The 12,522-nt window shown below is 33.9% G+C and overlaps 1 protein-coding gene across 2 annotated transcripts in view; it reads right to left on the bottom strand.

The window, feature by feature from the left end:
* The window catches only part of Mdga2 (MAM domain containing glycosylphosphatidylinositol anchor 2), a 666,956-nt gene that overhangs the window by 191,468 nt on the left and 462,966 nt on the right, over positions 1–12,522 (bottom strand). For both annotated transcript variants that reach the window (XM_090345038.1, XM_090345037.1), the window contains exon 5: positions 10,764–10,896. In XM_090345038.1, coding sequence (XP_090201164.1) covers positions 10,764–10,896 — 133 coding nt within the window. The remainder of the gene's footprint in view (positions 1–10,763; positions 10,897–12,522) is intronic.

Below are 12,522 nucleotides of genomic sequence, written 5' to 3' on the forward strand. Positions count from 1 at the left end.
GAATAACTGAAGAAGAGAAGGCAGAGCAGAAAAAGTGTTTTGACGTTGTTTACATGTAAATTCAATAATCAATAATTGTTGATGCAGAGACAACGAGAAAAGGCTACAAAGAGCAATCAGGAATTGGGTGCCAAATGAAATGAGCACAGTATAAACAAAAGAAAACAGTGATAAAAATACACAGTGAACTTGCCATTTCTCTCCTATAAAGTTTTTTTCTATGTTTTTAAAATTGGGGAACATAGAGAGATGCTCCATCTTATATTTAGAGACACAGGTTTAAATTATTCTTTCAGCTTCAAAGAATAGAAAGAATATTTGTGAAAGAGCTAGTCATTCCACTAAAATAATTACATCCCTGCATTCTCATATATTTCATCAAAATCTATTTTTCACTTGTATTTCATGTTACCTGTACAGCTGTGAACATTTCACAATATAAAAATGAGAGAATATATTAGAAGTTGATTTGAAAACTCAAGATAACCTACCCATTTATGTGTGGTCATTATTCAAATATTACAATCCACATACTCGCTGGTTCTTATGGAGCCCAATGTAAGGATGAGACATTATCCTTGAAGTTCTGTCTAAAATTATGTTCTGGAATTGTGGAAATATCTGAAATAACAACACTCATGAATAGTTTTTTTTTTTTAACAAAGGAGCAAAACTTTGCTACACATCTTTTTCAAGATTTAAATACTCCTTTTCTGGAGAAGATCAAGAAGGCAGTGTGTGTGTGTGTGTGTGTGTGTGTGTGTGTGTTTCCTGAAAAATTCCAAGGAAGTGCCCAACTATTTCATATGACAATATGAACTATTTCCTATGACAATAGATCTCAAACCATTTCCTATGTGGGATGGTTGGGTTCCATGCTTGTTCTCCTGGAGAAAACAAACCAGCTCTCCATTTATTTAGTATTTACAGGTTGTCTGCTATGCATCACTCCCTGAGATGGACACTAGTATTGGTGAACAAGATAGCTGAAGATTTCCTGTGCTCTGGAACTAACAGGAAGCTAACCGGAAGTGAGTCAGATCTGGCTACCTGCCCTGTATTGTTTAAGGTGACCTCATCATATCATCTGCCTGTTCTCTGATAGCTGATGATGCCTCATTAGAACATTTCCACTCAGTGAGCCATTGTCTCAAAAACAATTTTTTATCATCATCAAAGTCATCATCATCAATAACAACTAAAAAATAAAATTTGAGAACAAAATCTTTCTGGTTTCAAACTAGATTTATCTTACTAGTTCAGCTTTGGGACTTTTTTTCCTTTTCCTTTTCTTTTTTCTTTTTTTGCCTGCAGTCATGTTGCTTAAACACTGAGTCTGGGCATTGTACTTAAGCTTTTGTGCTCAAAAGTAGTGTTCTACTACTTGATACACAGCTCCATTTCTGGCTTTTTCTGTAAATAATTGGAGATAGGAGTCTCATGATCATTACTGCCTGAGCTGGCTTCAAACCATGATTCTCAGATCTCAGCCTCCTGTGTAGATAACTTTACAGGTGAGAGCCACTGGTGCCTGGCTCTGAGACTGTTTTCTAAGAATGATAAAAAACAATAAAGTGGAAAAGAAAATGAGGACACCACGTCTAATACCATCTGTATTTTTTCTTTTAAAACTTGGTATTTTGCGAAACATACTTTTAATATTGGTTAAAACGTTTAGTTATAGAAAGATCACATGGAGCATAGATAGGCCCCCATTCCCCCACCCCTGACAAGTTGCAAAGTTCATCACCAACATATTGTCGTGTGAGTATCGCTGCTGCATTGGTTTGTCTTTTGTCCTTTGTCTCACCATTTTGTTGTTCCCCCTCCTTGAGTCAATTCTTAATTAACTTCCTCTCTATACATAATAGATGAACATATAGATGTCCTCTTAATAGAACTTTCTTAAAGTTACTGAAAATACAAATTTCACATTCTAGTTCTGACCTTATTGATCTCAATTTTGGTATAACCACATTTCTGCTGTTTCCTTGATTAGTAAGCTATGAAATATCTGTCTAGAGAAAATATGCAACATGTTTACAATATAAATGTTCAAGTTCATATTATTCATATATATGTTGATTTGTACAATCTGTATATATAAGAGAGCTTTTATAAATGTGTGTCCATATTTAATTTTCTGCAAAAATGTCATATTTACCTGGCGGACTTGCATTTTTGCTGTGATTTTTAGTTCCTTGAAATGCACAATCATATCTTTTTATTTTTCCTCACTTTGAAATGGGTATTTAAATTGGCAATTAGTTACAATGAATTTGACATGTTCTCTTATCTATTCTTTTGAAATTGCTTATTTTCTTAATTTCAAAATTCTAAGCTGCTTTCAGTATAATAAAACAAATCAGTGCGTAAAACTTTATCTACTTGAATAAAAATTCTCTTACTCTTGGTTGAATCTATTGTTTTTCTCATGTGTACTTCTGAGAAGTATTTGTTTGTGTCCTTTGTCCATATACTAACTAGGTTGTTGTTTCCTTTGAGTTTTAATTTTTTTAAATATTTTTTATTCTAATTAATAAAAGGGTTACATGATATTTGCCAGATAGAAGGTGCATTAATTCACATACATTGATACCCTTTCATATGTCTTGGTCCCCATTAACCTCCCCCTCAACCCCCATCTTGGTTTTCCCCCCTTCACTATCCAATCGATGCAAAACTTTTCAACAAAATACTGGCCAACCGTCTACAACAACTTATCAAAAAATTATACACTATGAGTTTTAATTTTTGAGCCCCATATGTATTCTCACCAATAATATAACTGGCACACATCTCCCATTCTGTAGGGCTTTCCTTTTAGCTTACAAACCATATCCTTTTCTGTCTTCTCATAGGTGGATAATAGATTCAAAATACAACCTCCTATACAGAAGCATACACACACACACACACACACACACACACACACACACACACGTGCGATTTAGTTGACTCAAGTACATTGTATGCAGGAGTGCAACACGGGGCAGCAAGTCTTTTTTAGAATAATTAACAGTTTAACACAACCAGTATCAGAATGTTAGAATAAGATTATAAGGAGAGGTAATGGGAGGGGCAAAAGACTGAAAAACAAAACAGGCAACAAATATAGCCAGAATATTCAATGTACAATGGTAATAAAGGAAATGGGAAGTGTGATACCGGTGGGGAGGTAGAGAGCAGCCTGGACGGGGAAGAATGATGGAGAGGGGTGAGTGTGACTCAGAAAGACTGGACATTTAGATGAATGTGCTGAATTATAATCCCCCAGCACAACTTCTAATTACCTGAAAATAAAAATTAATACAATGACTTTCACCCAACTGAAACATTTTGGTCATGTGGCTTCAAAGCAGAAATTTAAACATTTAAATTCATCCCAATGCCAAAGCTGTAAATTTCTCAAATTCCACTGTTACTCTTCCTGCTAATTTTCATTTTCTTTCCAATCAGGGTGATTAGTACCATTAAAAGAAAAGGAAAGTAAATTCACAAATTCCTGTTACACAGCTTGTCTATGAGAAACCAGTGCAGAATACTTCGTTGTAGATTCACTGAATTGTATGTGATTAAATAGTGAGTTCAATAAAAATGTTCAAGTAGTACAATTCAGCAACACAAGCTGAGTGACTAAAGAAGCTGACCGAAAGTAATGCTTTTCAAAACACAAAGTAGGGAATGTTTCTAAACAATTGGGTATACCTATTTTCTGCAGCATTAGAGCAACCGGCAGAATATGCTCTTATCAAAAAATAAAATAAAATGAAACAGCTCTTAGAATAGAATTTGTAGAAGACAAAAATTGAGGGAATAGTTAAAATCATTGTGATGCCCTGGAAATAGTTGCTACAACATAAGGACCAAAAGTACAGAATGCCCCAGACATAAAATAAAAAAGTTGACATTAATTTATCTCGGATGCTTTCGTCTCTATTAATTCCAAACCTACCCACCTTCCTCTCTCCTCACCGAAGGTATAGAATGCTCTAGGTTCGCCAACCCCCAAAAATAGAAACTTGTACTTACATTCTCATTTCTGAATTTTATTAAAATCTTTACAAGAACCAATAGAATTCTTTTTAACTGTATTTTTGTGGCATAATAGTGCCTATGAGCTACATTCCTCATACATGTTGTGAGGGATCATTCTGCATAAGGTTTTTTGAAAATGTCAATATGTTGATATAAGGATATGTGCAAGTCCTCATATCAGAATATAAGGAAGAAAACATAATTTTGCAACCTACCCAACTAAAAGCTGGTGGCAAACATAGTAAAAGAAAAAATATATTCTCTAAATGAAGGTTGGTGAAATAATAAATATTATTTTCCAACATAAATTTTAAATAATATTACATTCACTGCAATATTATTCATGTTGATTTATTTAAAGAAATGATAAAACAAAAATCTAGATTTGGGTCAGGAGTGGAGGCTAGTGTTAAAGTGCTTGCCTGGTATGCACGAAGCCTTGGGTTCCATTCCTCAGTATCACATAGAGAAAAAGCCAGAAGTGATGCTGTGACTCATATTGCTTTATAGAGTGGTTGAACAAGTTTACATTCCCACCTACAGTGTAGTAGCATTCCCTGTTGGCCACATCCCTGTCCGCATCTGTTGTTGTTAATTTTCTTGATAATGGCCATTCTAACTTGGGTGAGGAAGAATCTCAATGTTGTTTTGATTTGCATTTTTTAATTCCCATAGATATTGAACATCTTTATGCATATACTGGCCATTCTTCTTCGTTTGAGAAGTCTCTTCTGCACATGTATAACCAATTCTTCCAGCACCATTTATTGAAGAGGCTGTCTTTCTCTCATCCTCTGTTTTTGGCTCCCTTATAAAAAAATAGGCAGCTTATAGATTATAGATTCACTTCTGGGTTTTCTATTTCATTGGTCCTTAGGTCTGTTCTTGTGCCAGGCCCAAGCTGTTTTTATTACAATGGCTTTGTAGTCATGTTTAATATTTGCTATTCAGCTGCCCTAGTGCTGTTCACTAGTCTCTGTCTTCTTATGCAAGAGATTTGTAATTTTCTTTTTTGGTGTATATTTATGTATAATTATAGCTTACGTGGTGTCAATCTAGACATGGTGTGCCTGGTGGGATCCTAAAACTGCTTCTTCAGAGGGAGCTCAGGTTGTTGCCTGTTCTCATTCTACCCTCTTCCACCTCTTATAGGGGATATTTTATACATGAAGGCACAGTCTTAAAATAAGTGTGGTACCCATAAACTTAATAAGCTTATTGCTAGGACAACTTAATACACAGGTATAGGGAGATCCGAAGCACATGCAAACTTTCTGTTACTATGGTAATGCAATTTTAGAATATCTGGGTCATCTTGTTACTCTGGAAACTGTTTGTAGAAGACCAAAGTTGAAATTCTATAATGACTATGGTCTTTGCGTTCGCCTCTAATTCATGGCCTCATCATCATTTCCATTTTCATATTGCTGAGATTACATTAGTGAGAAAGGGGCTCGATGAAATTTGATTACTTTAATAAAGGACAGAGCATTTGGATAGATAATATTTGAATATCAAAAAACTTGCAAATTTCTTTGATTTTCGTTAATGATCTATTTCAACAAAAGTAGTTTATAATAATGTTCAACATATCTGTTAATAACACATTACATAAAAACATACCCATAGTATACATTTCTTTATTTACTGGAAAATATTATCTAACATATATGTTAGATAATATCATTCTATGATTTTGTGAAGGTTATTCATTAAAAACTCTACAAATTTTCCTGGAAATTCTAGGATTACTTATCATCTCACAATAATTATTGATAATACTAATTCTTTCTGTTATCTAGTTTATTAACAAAATTAAAACTGATATATGTACTAAGTGTCCAATACCTTTCTAAGTTTTAATTTTCTAGCATTTACTACCTAAAAAAATTATTTTTCTGTTGTCATCATTGCTAATTTTAAATAAGTTTAGGAAAGTCAAGTAAATATCTGTAAATATAGAGAAATAAAACCTGAACCTTAAACTATTCAATAAAAATTATTTAAAACATCATATTCCAAAAATATTTAGTAACATTTTGTATTTTATGATGTATATTGTAACAATGCCACTTTAGATAAAAATTATATAAATCTTTTAAAACATTTAGATTTCTGCTATTGAGTTAACTTCATAACAGAAAGAAAATTATAAAAGTTTGTTCAGGTTCATCAAAAGATTATCTGTGACCTTATTTTAGGATTTTAGTTATTATTATCTGAATGTCAGTACTATTCAAAAATGATGTTTATCCAATTTCTACCTTATCTTCTTCCTTTTGGGGTAACCTAGAGCACAGTTCCTGTGGCCAATAGATTATTTATACTTTGCAATGAGTGATTCATTATTGTTTTTTTGTTTTGCTTTGGTTTATCAGAGTAGGAACTTATATGTGAACTATTACAAGAAAAGCCATCCTAAATGCAAATACCACTTTCCATAATTTGGTAGTGTTAGGAACCGAATTGAGTCCCCTTTCCTAATTTGTATGTAGAGCACTTTTTACAAAGTAGACCTGTTAGTTGATGCAGACATTTTGGCATGGAGCCATTAGAAGAATAATTCAGTTTAAGTGATAAGAATATTCGAAGCCAAATAGCTGGTGTCCTTACATAAACAAAAAAGTGCATTATAGCATCCCCCTCCCTCGCTCTGTCTCTGCCTCTCTCTTCTCTCTCTGTCTCTGTCTCTGTCTCTCTGTCTCTCTCTCTCATTTCCCCCCCTCTCCACAGAGATCTCTATACAGAGATCCAGAGAGAAAGCAGAATTTACAAGCCAGAAAGAGATTCTTCACCTGGAACCAATAAAAATATTTTCCATTTGTCCTGCAACTATGACAGCATATGTATGTTTTTGTCACTTAAGGCCTGTGTTCTGTTTTTATGGTTATGGTAGACCAAACAATGCAATACAGGACATATTTGCATTATGTATTTCTCAAAATTTGTTTTTCTAATAAATTGATTCTTGAGGAAGTAAATATCTAACTGTCGCTGTGGTAGCTGTTTAACTTAAAACTGTATGGCTAAGGAAAGTAGCTGGGGTTAGTACTCAGGTACAAATCACAGCCAAATTCCTACTGCCACTACTTTTTTTTACATTCCAGCTTTCTCTCCATAATAATATAAAGTATAACTTTATCTTCTTCGATAATTTGTTGAGGCATGTTGAAGAGAGAGTTCCAGAGCAGTGTGCAGGGAAGAAAAGGAGCAAGTAGAAGAAAAGGTAGAGGAGGAGGATGAGCAGCAGGAATAAAACAAGGAGAGGAAAGAGTAGGAGGGAGTATAAGTTGCTGCTAAATCTATAATCAGTAATACTTTTATGATGACATAATTTCTTAATGTAATGCACATTTAAGGAAGACATCTTAATTAGACAACTTTTATAAGTGGTAAGGTTGACTAGACTAAATCAAGGGACTCATATAATTAAGTAAAATTAGCCCCACCTGTCCCGTTCCTTCATAGAATTCATCATAACCTCTGAAAGCAAGTACAAAATATGCTTTCATCCTAATATAGGTGGATTACTTAATTCTTATTTGCCTTTGGAATCAGGAAACATCAAAACATAAGTGCCTAAAATACATTACAATAACTGAAAATTTATAACATAATTCTTATGTGCCCTTATACCAGAAATACATATAAACTGAGAAACTAAAATAATTTGGGCCTATTGTCACAATTACTAATACATCAAGATACACATATCTTTAATAGTTTTCTAACTTTACAAATATCAGCAGGTTTACTTAAACCATGACAAATACAGCTATATTAATAGTTTTCTGATCAAAAATGAAAGTGCTATTTTTCTTTCCGGCTTATCTGTATTTAACAATATATGAAAGCTAACCAAAACAAAATCTGTAAGTCAAATAATATTTCATTTCAAGAAGAATTGGGCAATTACAGCCAGTTCTTATATATTCATCTTTATTTTTATTTCCCAATATCCTATTTCATTTTTACATGGGATTATTAGCTGTGATAAGCCTTAGTCCTACTGAGATTTTATATTTCCATTTATTTTCTGCAACATAGTTCCCATCAAACCTTTTTTGCTCTTATTCGTAATATTTACTTTTCTTGGTAAAATTGTTCTGTGTTTTCTTCTAATGACTTATATCTGGTACTTAACAGAACATTGCTACTTTGAAGTAATTCTCCCTCAGTCAAATATCTTCCAAACACATATACACTCTGATTCGAGACAGAGACCCAAGAAGTTACTGATGAAGGAATGAATGATGGATATAGAACTGTTTCAAAAATTAATGGAACTTATATAGGTGAATCAATTATTAATATGGCTGTTTTCTTTCATCTTTCAGTGAAATTCAAATTGTAGTGTTCTCAACATATGGGATACAGTTTGCTGACCAGCTTTAACAGAAGCAATAAAGCAAGTTCCATATGTTTCAGGTGTGCCAATTTTATGTTACTGTAAGGAACAGGCATAAGAATGAAGTGATTTAATCTAGAAGATCAAGTAGCTAAGACAGGATTTACTGCTAGACATTACAAAGGCCAAAAGAAAAAATATATTTAACACTTGGTGGTGTGAAATAGTTATTTAAAATAAAGAATTTATCACTGCTACTAAAAACAGGGAGTTTCTAATGAAAAGCTCCAACACTAATAAAAGATTGACAAAATTCATTCCTGTCCTTTTCATTAGCATTTTTCTTCATCTATAAACACAGATTAACTTCAGGAGCAATCTTATTAATGTTTTGTTTGACCGTTTTTATTAAACATATTGACCTTAAATCACGTATCTGAAATTTCCAAGAAGTTTTCTTGGCTTTAAGAAGACTAAACATGAAGATCTTGCTTAGCTTAGGAATAAGAAACTTTTTGACAACTTGGATCATAATTTTTATAAAGGAGTTCAATATTTTCCCAGACATTCTTTAAACAAGATTTGCTTATGACATTTATGTTTTCAACATTTTAACAAACTACCAAATTCCATATAACAAACATAAGCACATTATATGAGTATTCTGAAGTTAATTTACTGTGCTCATTTACCAAAAGCTTTGCAGAATTTTCTGAGAAAAACAAATACTATTTTCCTATATATAGCATAGGTCATTTTGTGTACAAGACTGAAAAATCTCTTTAAAAACTGTTGTAACAGAAACCTCCTGAACAGAGTCCCAGGGTCACAACAGATTGGAGAGAGACTCTATAAATGAGACTACCTAAAAATAAAAAGTTTCTGCACAGACAAAGGAATAGCTACTAAAGTAGAAAGATAGCCAAGCAACTGGGAAAAGATATTTACCAACAACACATCAGACAAATGCTTAATATTCAATATCTACATGGAACTCAAGAAACTAATTCTCTCCAAACCAATCACTAAATGGGCAAGGGAACTAAAGAGAGATTTATCAAAAGAAGAGATTAAAATGGCAAAAAATATGAGAAAATGCTCATCCATGGTCATAAAATAAATAAATAAAAACAACCTTAAGATATCACCTTATCCCAATATTCTGAACTCAGACAGTGACAAATGCTGGTGGGGTTGTGGAGAAAGAGGAACTATACTGCACTGCTGGTGAGAATGTAAACCAGTCCAGCCACTCTGGAAAGCAGTGTGGAGGTTTCTTAAATAACTGAAAATAGACCTTCTCTATGATCCTGCCATACCACTCCTGGGCATCTATTCTGAACATCATAACCCAGGATATGATAAGGACACCTGCTCAACCATGTTCATCTCTGCACTATTTACAACGTCCCAGCAATGGAAACAATCCAGATGCCCTACTGCAGATGAATGGATACAAAAAATGTGATATAAATATATATATATATATATAGACATATACACACACACAATGGAATTCTACATATCCAATAGACAAGATAAAATAATGGCATTTGCTGAGAAGTTGATGAAACTAGAGTGAATCATATTGAGTAGAATCCTTGATATGTGGATATTAGATTCAAACAGTACAAGAGCGAGGACACAATATTTGGGTACCCAAGGTTTTGGACATTGTCTTGGAAATATAAACATAACTACATAGACATAAAAATCTATGATGGGGACCGGGAGTTTGGCCTAGTGGTAGAGTGCTTCCCTAGCATGCACAAAGACCCGGGTTCAATTCCTTGGTACCACATACATAGAAAAAAGCTGGAAGTGTTGCTGAGGCTCAAGTGATAGAGCCCTAGCCTTGAGAAAGTCCAATGACAATGCTCAGGCCTTGAGCTCAAGCCCAGGACTGGCAAAGAAAAAAAAAGTACCATTTTGGGGCTGGGAGTTTGGCCTAGTGGTTAAAGTGCTTGCCTAGCATGCATGAAGACCCGGGTTCAATTCCTTGGTACCACATACATAGAAAAAAGCTGGAAGTGTTGCTGAGGCTCAAGTGGTAGAGCTCTAGCCTTGAGAAAGTCCAAGGACAGTGCTCAGGCCCTGAGCTCAAGCCCAGGACTGGCAAAAAAAAAAAAAAAAAAACTATGATGGGATATATACTCTATAGACATAATGTTATATTTTGTAGATTGATATGGATCTATGACATACAAACCCCCAGCTTAATTGTAATTATGTTCTAAAATCTATGTGCCAGAGATTCTCTTCTTGAATACTTGAATATGATGTAAAAATCAGTGTTAATAAAATATTTTTAAAAAAATGCCAGATTCAACCCCCCAAAAAACTGTTGTGAAAGTAGCATACAGTGATAAATTCATACCTGTCTTATTGGAAAGTCTAAATGACACCATTTTATCAGGAATATTACATACGTTCCTCACTGAAGCAATGCAACTGTAGTTAGCATAGTCCTGAGGTCGTAGATTCTTTAGTTTTAAGATCTTTGTTTCACCCTGAAAATATAGAAAGGGTCATTAGTAAAAGCTAAGGGTTAACACAATGAATGAATGAATAAATAAATCATAATCTTATACTATATTTAATCATTATTATTAGAAGATGGCAGATTGTCTTATTTTTAGGACCATGCCCTCAATTAAGGATGAAATACTGCATTTTAAAATAATATGTAATATTCCCCGAGGTAAAAAACTAACAGACTACAATAAAAATTCATAACATTTTCTTTGCAAAATAGCTTCCCAGGAGAGAAAAAAATCTATTCCTGGTGGTAGTTATGCAGATATGCACAGATCAGAATAGCACATTTAGTAATGGAGTTTATAACAAATGCTGTAATCTATGCAGACTTTAACATGAAACATTATGAAATGAGATTCTAAAGAGGGGCCAATGTTTGGTTCTTTTAGAATACATTAATAAATCTAATGATATTTACAGTTGTGTATAAAAATATTGCCTGTATATGTTGAACTGACATATGAATGATCTGAGACTGAATGTAAAGATTTATAAATATTTCTAAGATATTACTGATTTTGCTATTTTCTATTTAGATGTCCATGAATTGGGCTTTCTAGAAAAGTTTGCAAAGCAGTAGACGGAACGGTAAATCATGAATGTGCCAAGAAGTGTCTGAGAAATTTCTGATGAGCTAGAAATGACCATGGAAGAGAATTTAAATTGAGCATTTCCAAAGAGCAAAAAAAAACAAAAAACAAAATACAATCAACAATAAAATGTGTTCTTCTGCAGTTATCATTAGATCCTATGGAATCGCTGTCTTTTAAATCCATTGTTGCATGTCCGTACAGTACTTGTAAGTGACTTCTTCATGACGTCAGCAAGGTCCTAATAACGCCATAGTTAGCTTAACTTTACAAATCTTAATTTATCCAGATAATATCTCTGTGGGACAATGTGCTTTCTTCATTTCAGCAACAATTCCTGTTCAGATATTTCTCCTTCCTATTTAGTTCTATATTTTTATTAAAAATGCACAGAGGGATTTTATTTACATAAGAGGTAATGAATATATTTCTTTTTAAACAGTGTCACCTCCTCATTTTCTCTGTTGTCTTCTTCCATTGGTCCCGCCCCAAGTTGTATAGTTCATTTCCAACACAGTATCTAGTGTGTATTCCTGCTGTATTAGTTCATTCTTTGTCTCACCATTTCTGGTTCCCCATTCCTTCGCCAAATCAGATAAACTTAGAAACAAGCCAAACAGTGCAAAACACCATAAACAAACAGCTCAAAACAAATCCTCAAAGAAACAACCACCCCACTAAGAAGTGGGCTAAAGAGATAAAAAGAGGCTTCACTGGGCTGAGAGTTTGGCCTAGTGGTAGAGTGCTTGCCTAGCATGCACGAAGACCCGGGTTCGATTCCTTGGTATCACATACATAGAAAAAAGTCAGAAGTGGTGCTGAGGCTCAAGTGGTAGCCAATGCAACAGTGGTACTCACAAGATAATATGTTGGAAAAAAACTTTACAACTTGGTGGGAGGACTTGGGAGAGAGGGGAAGTAGGAGAAAAATGTGGGAGAGATGTCAACAAGACATGTATGTCAACAAGAAATGTACCCACTACCTATGTATATAACTGTTATCCCTCT

This window comes from Megascapheus bottae, chromosome 14 (genome assembly GCF_031878675.1).
Source record: "Megascapheus bottae isolate mThoBot1 chromosome 14, mThoBot2.hap1, whole genome shotgun sequence".
Classification (NCBI taxonomy): Eukaryota; Metazoa; Chordata; class Mammalia; order Rodentia; family Geomyidae; genus Megascapheus; species Megascapheus bottae.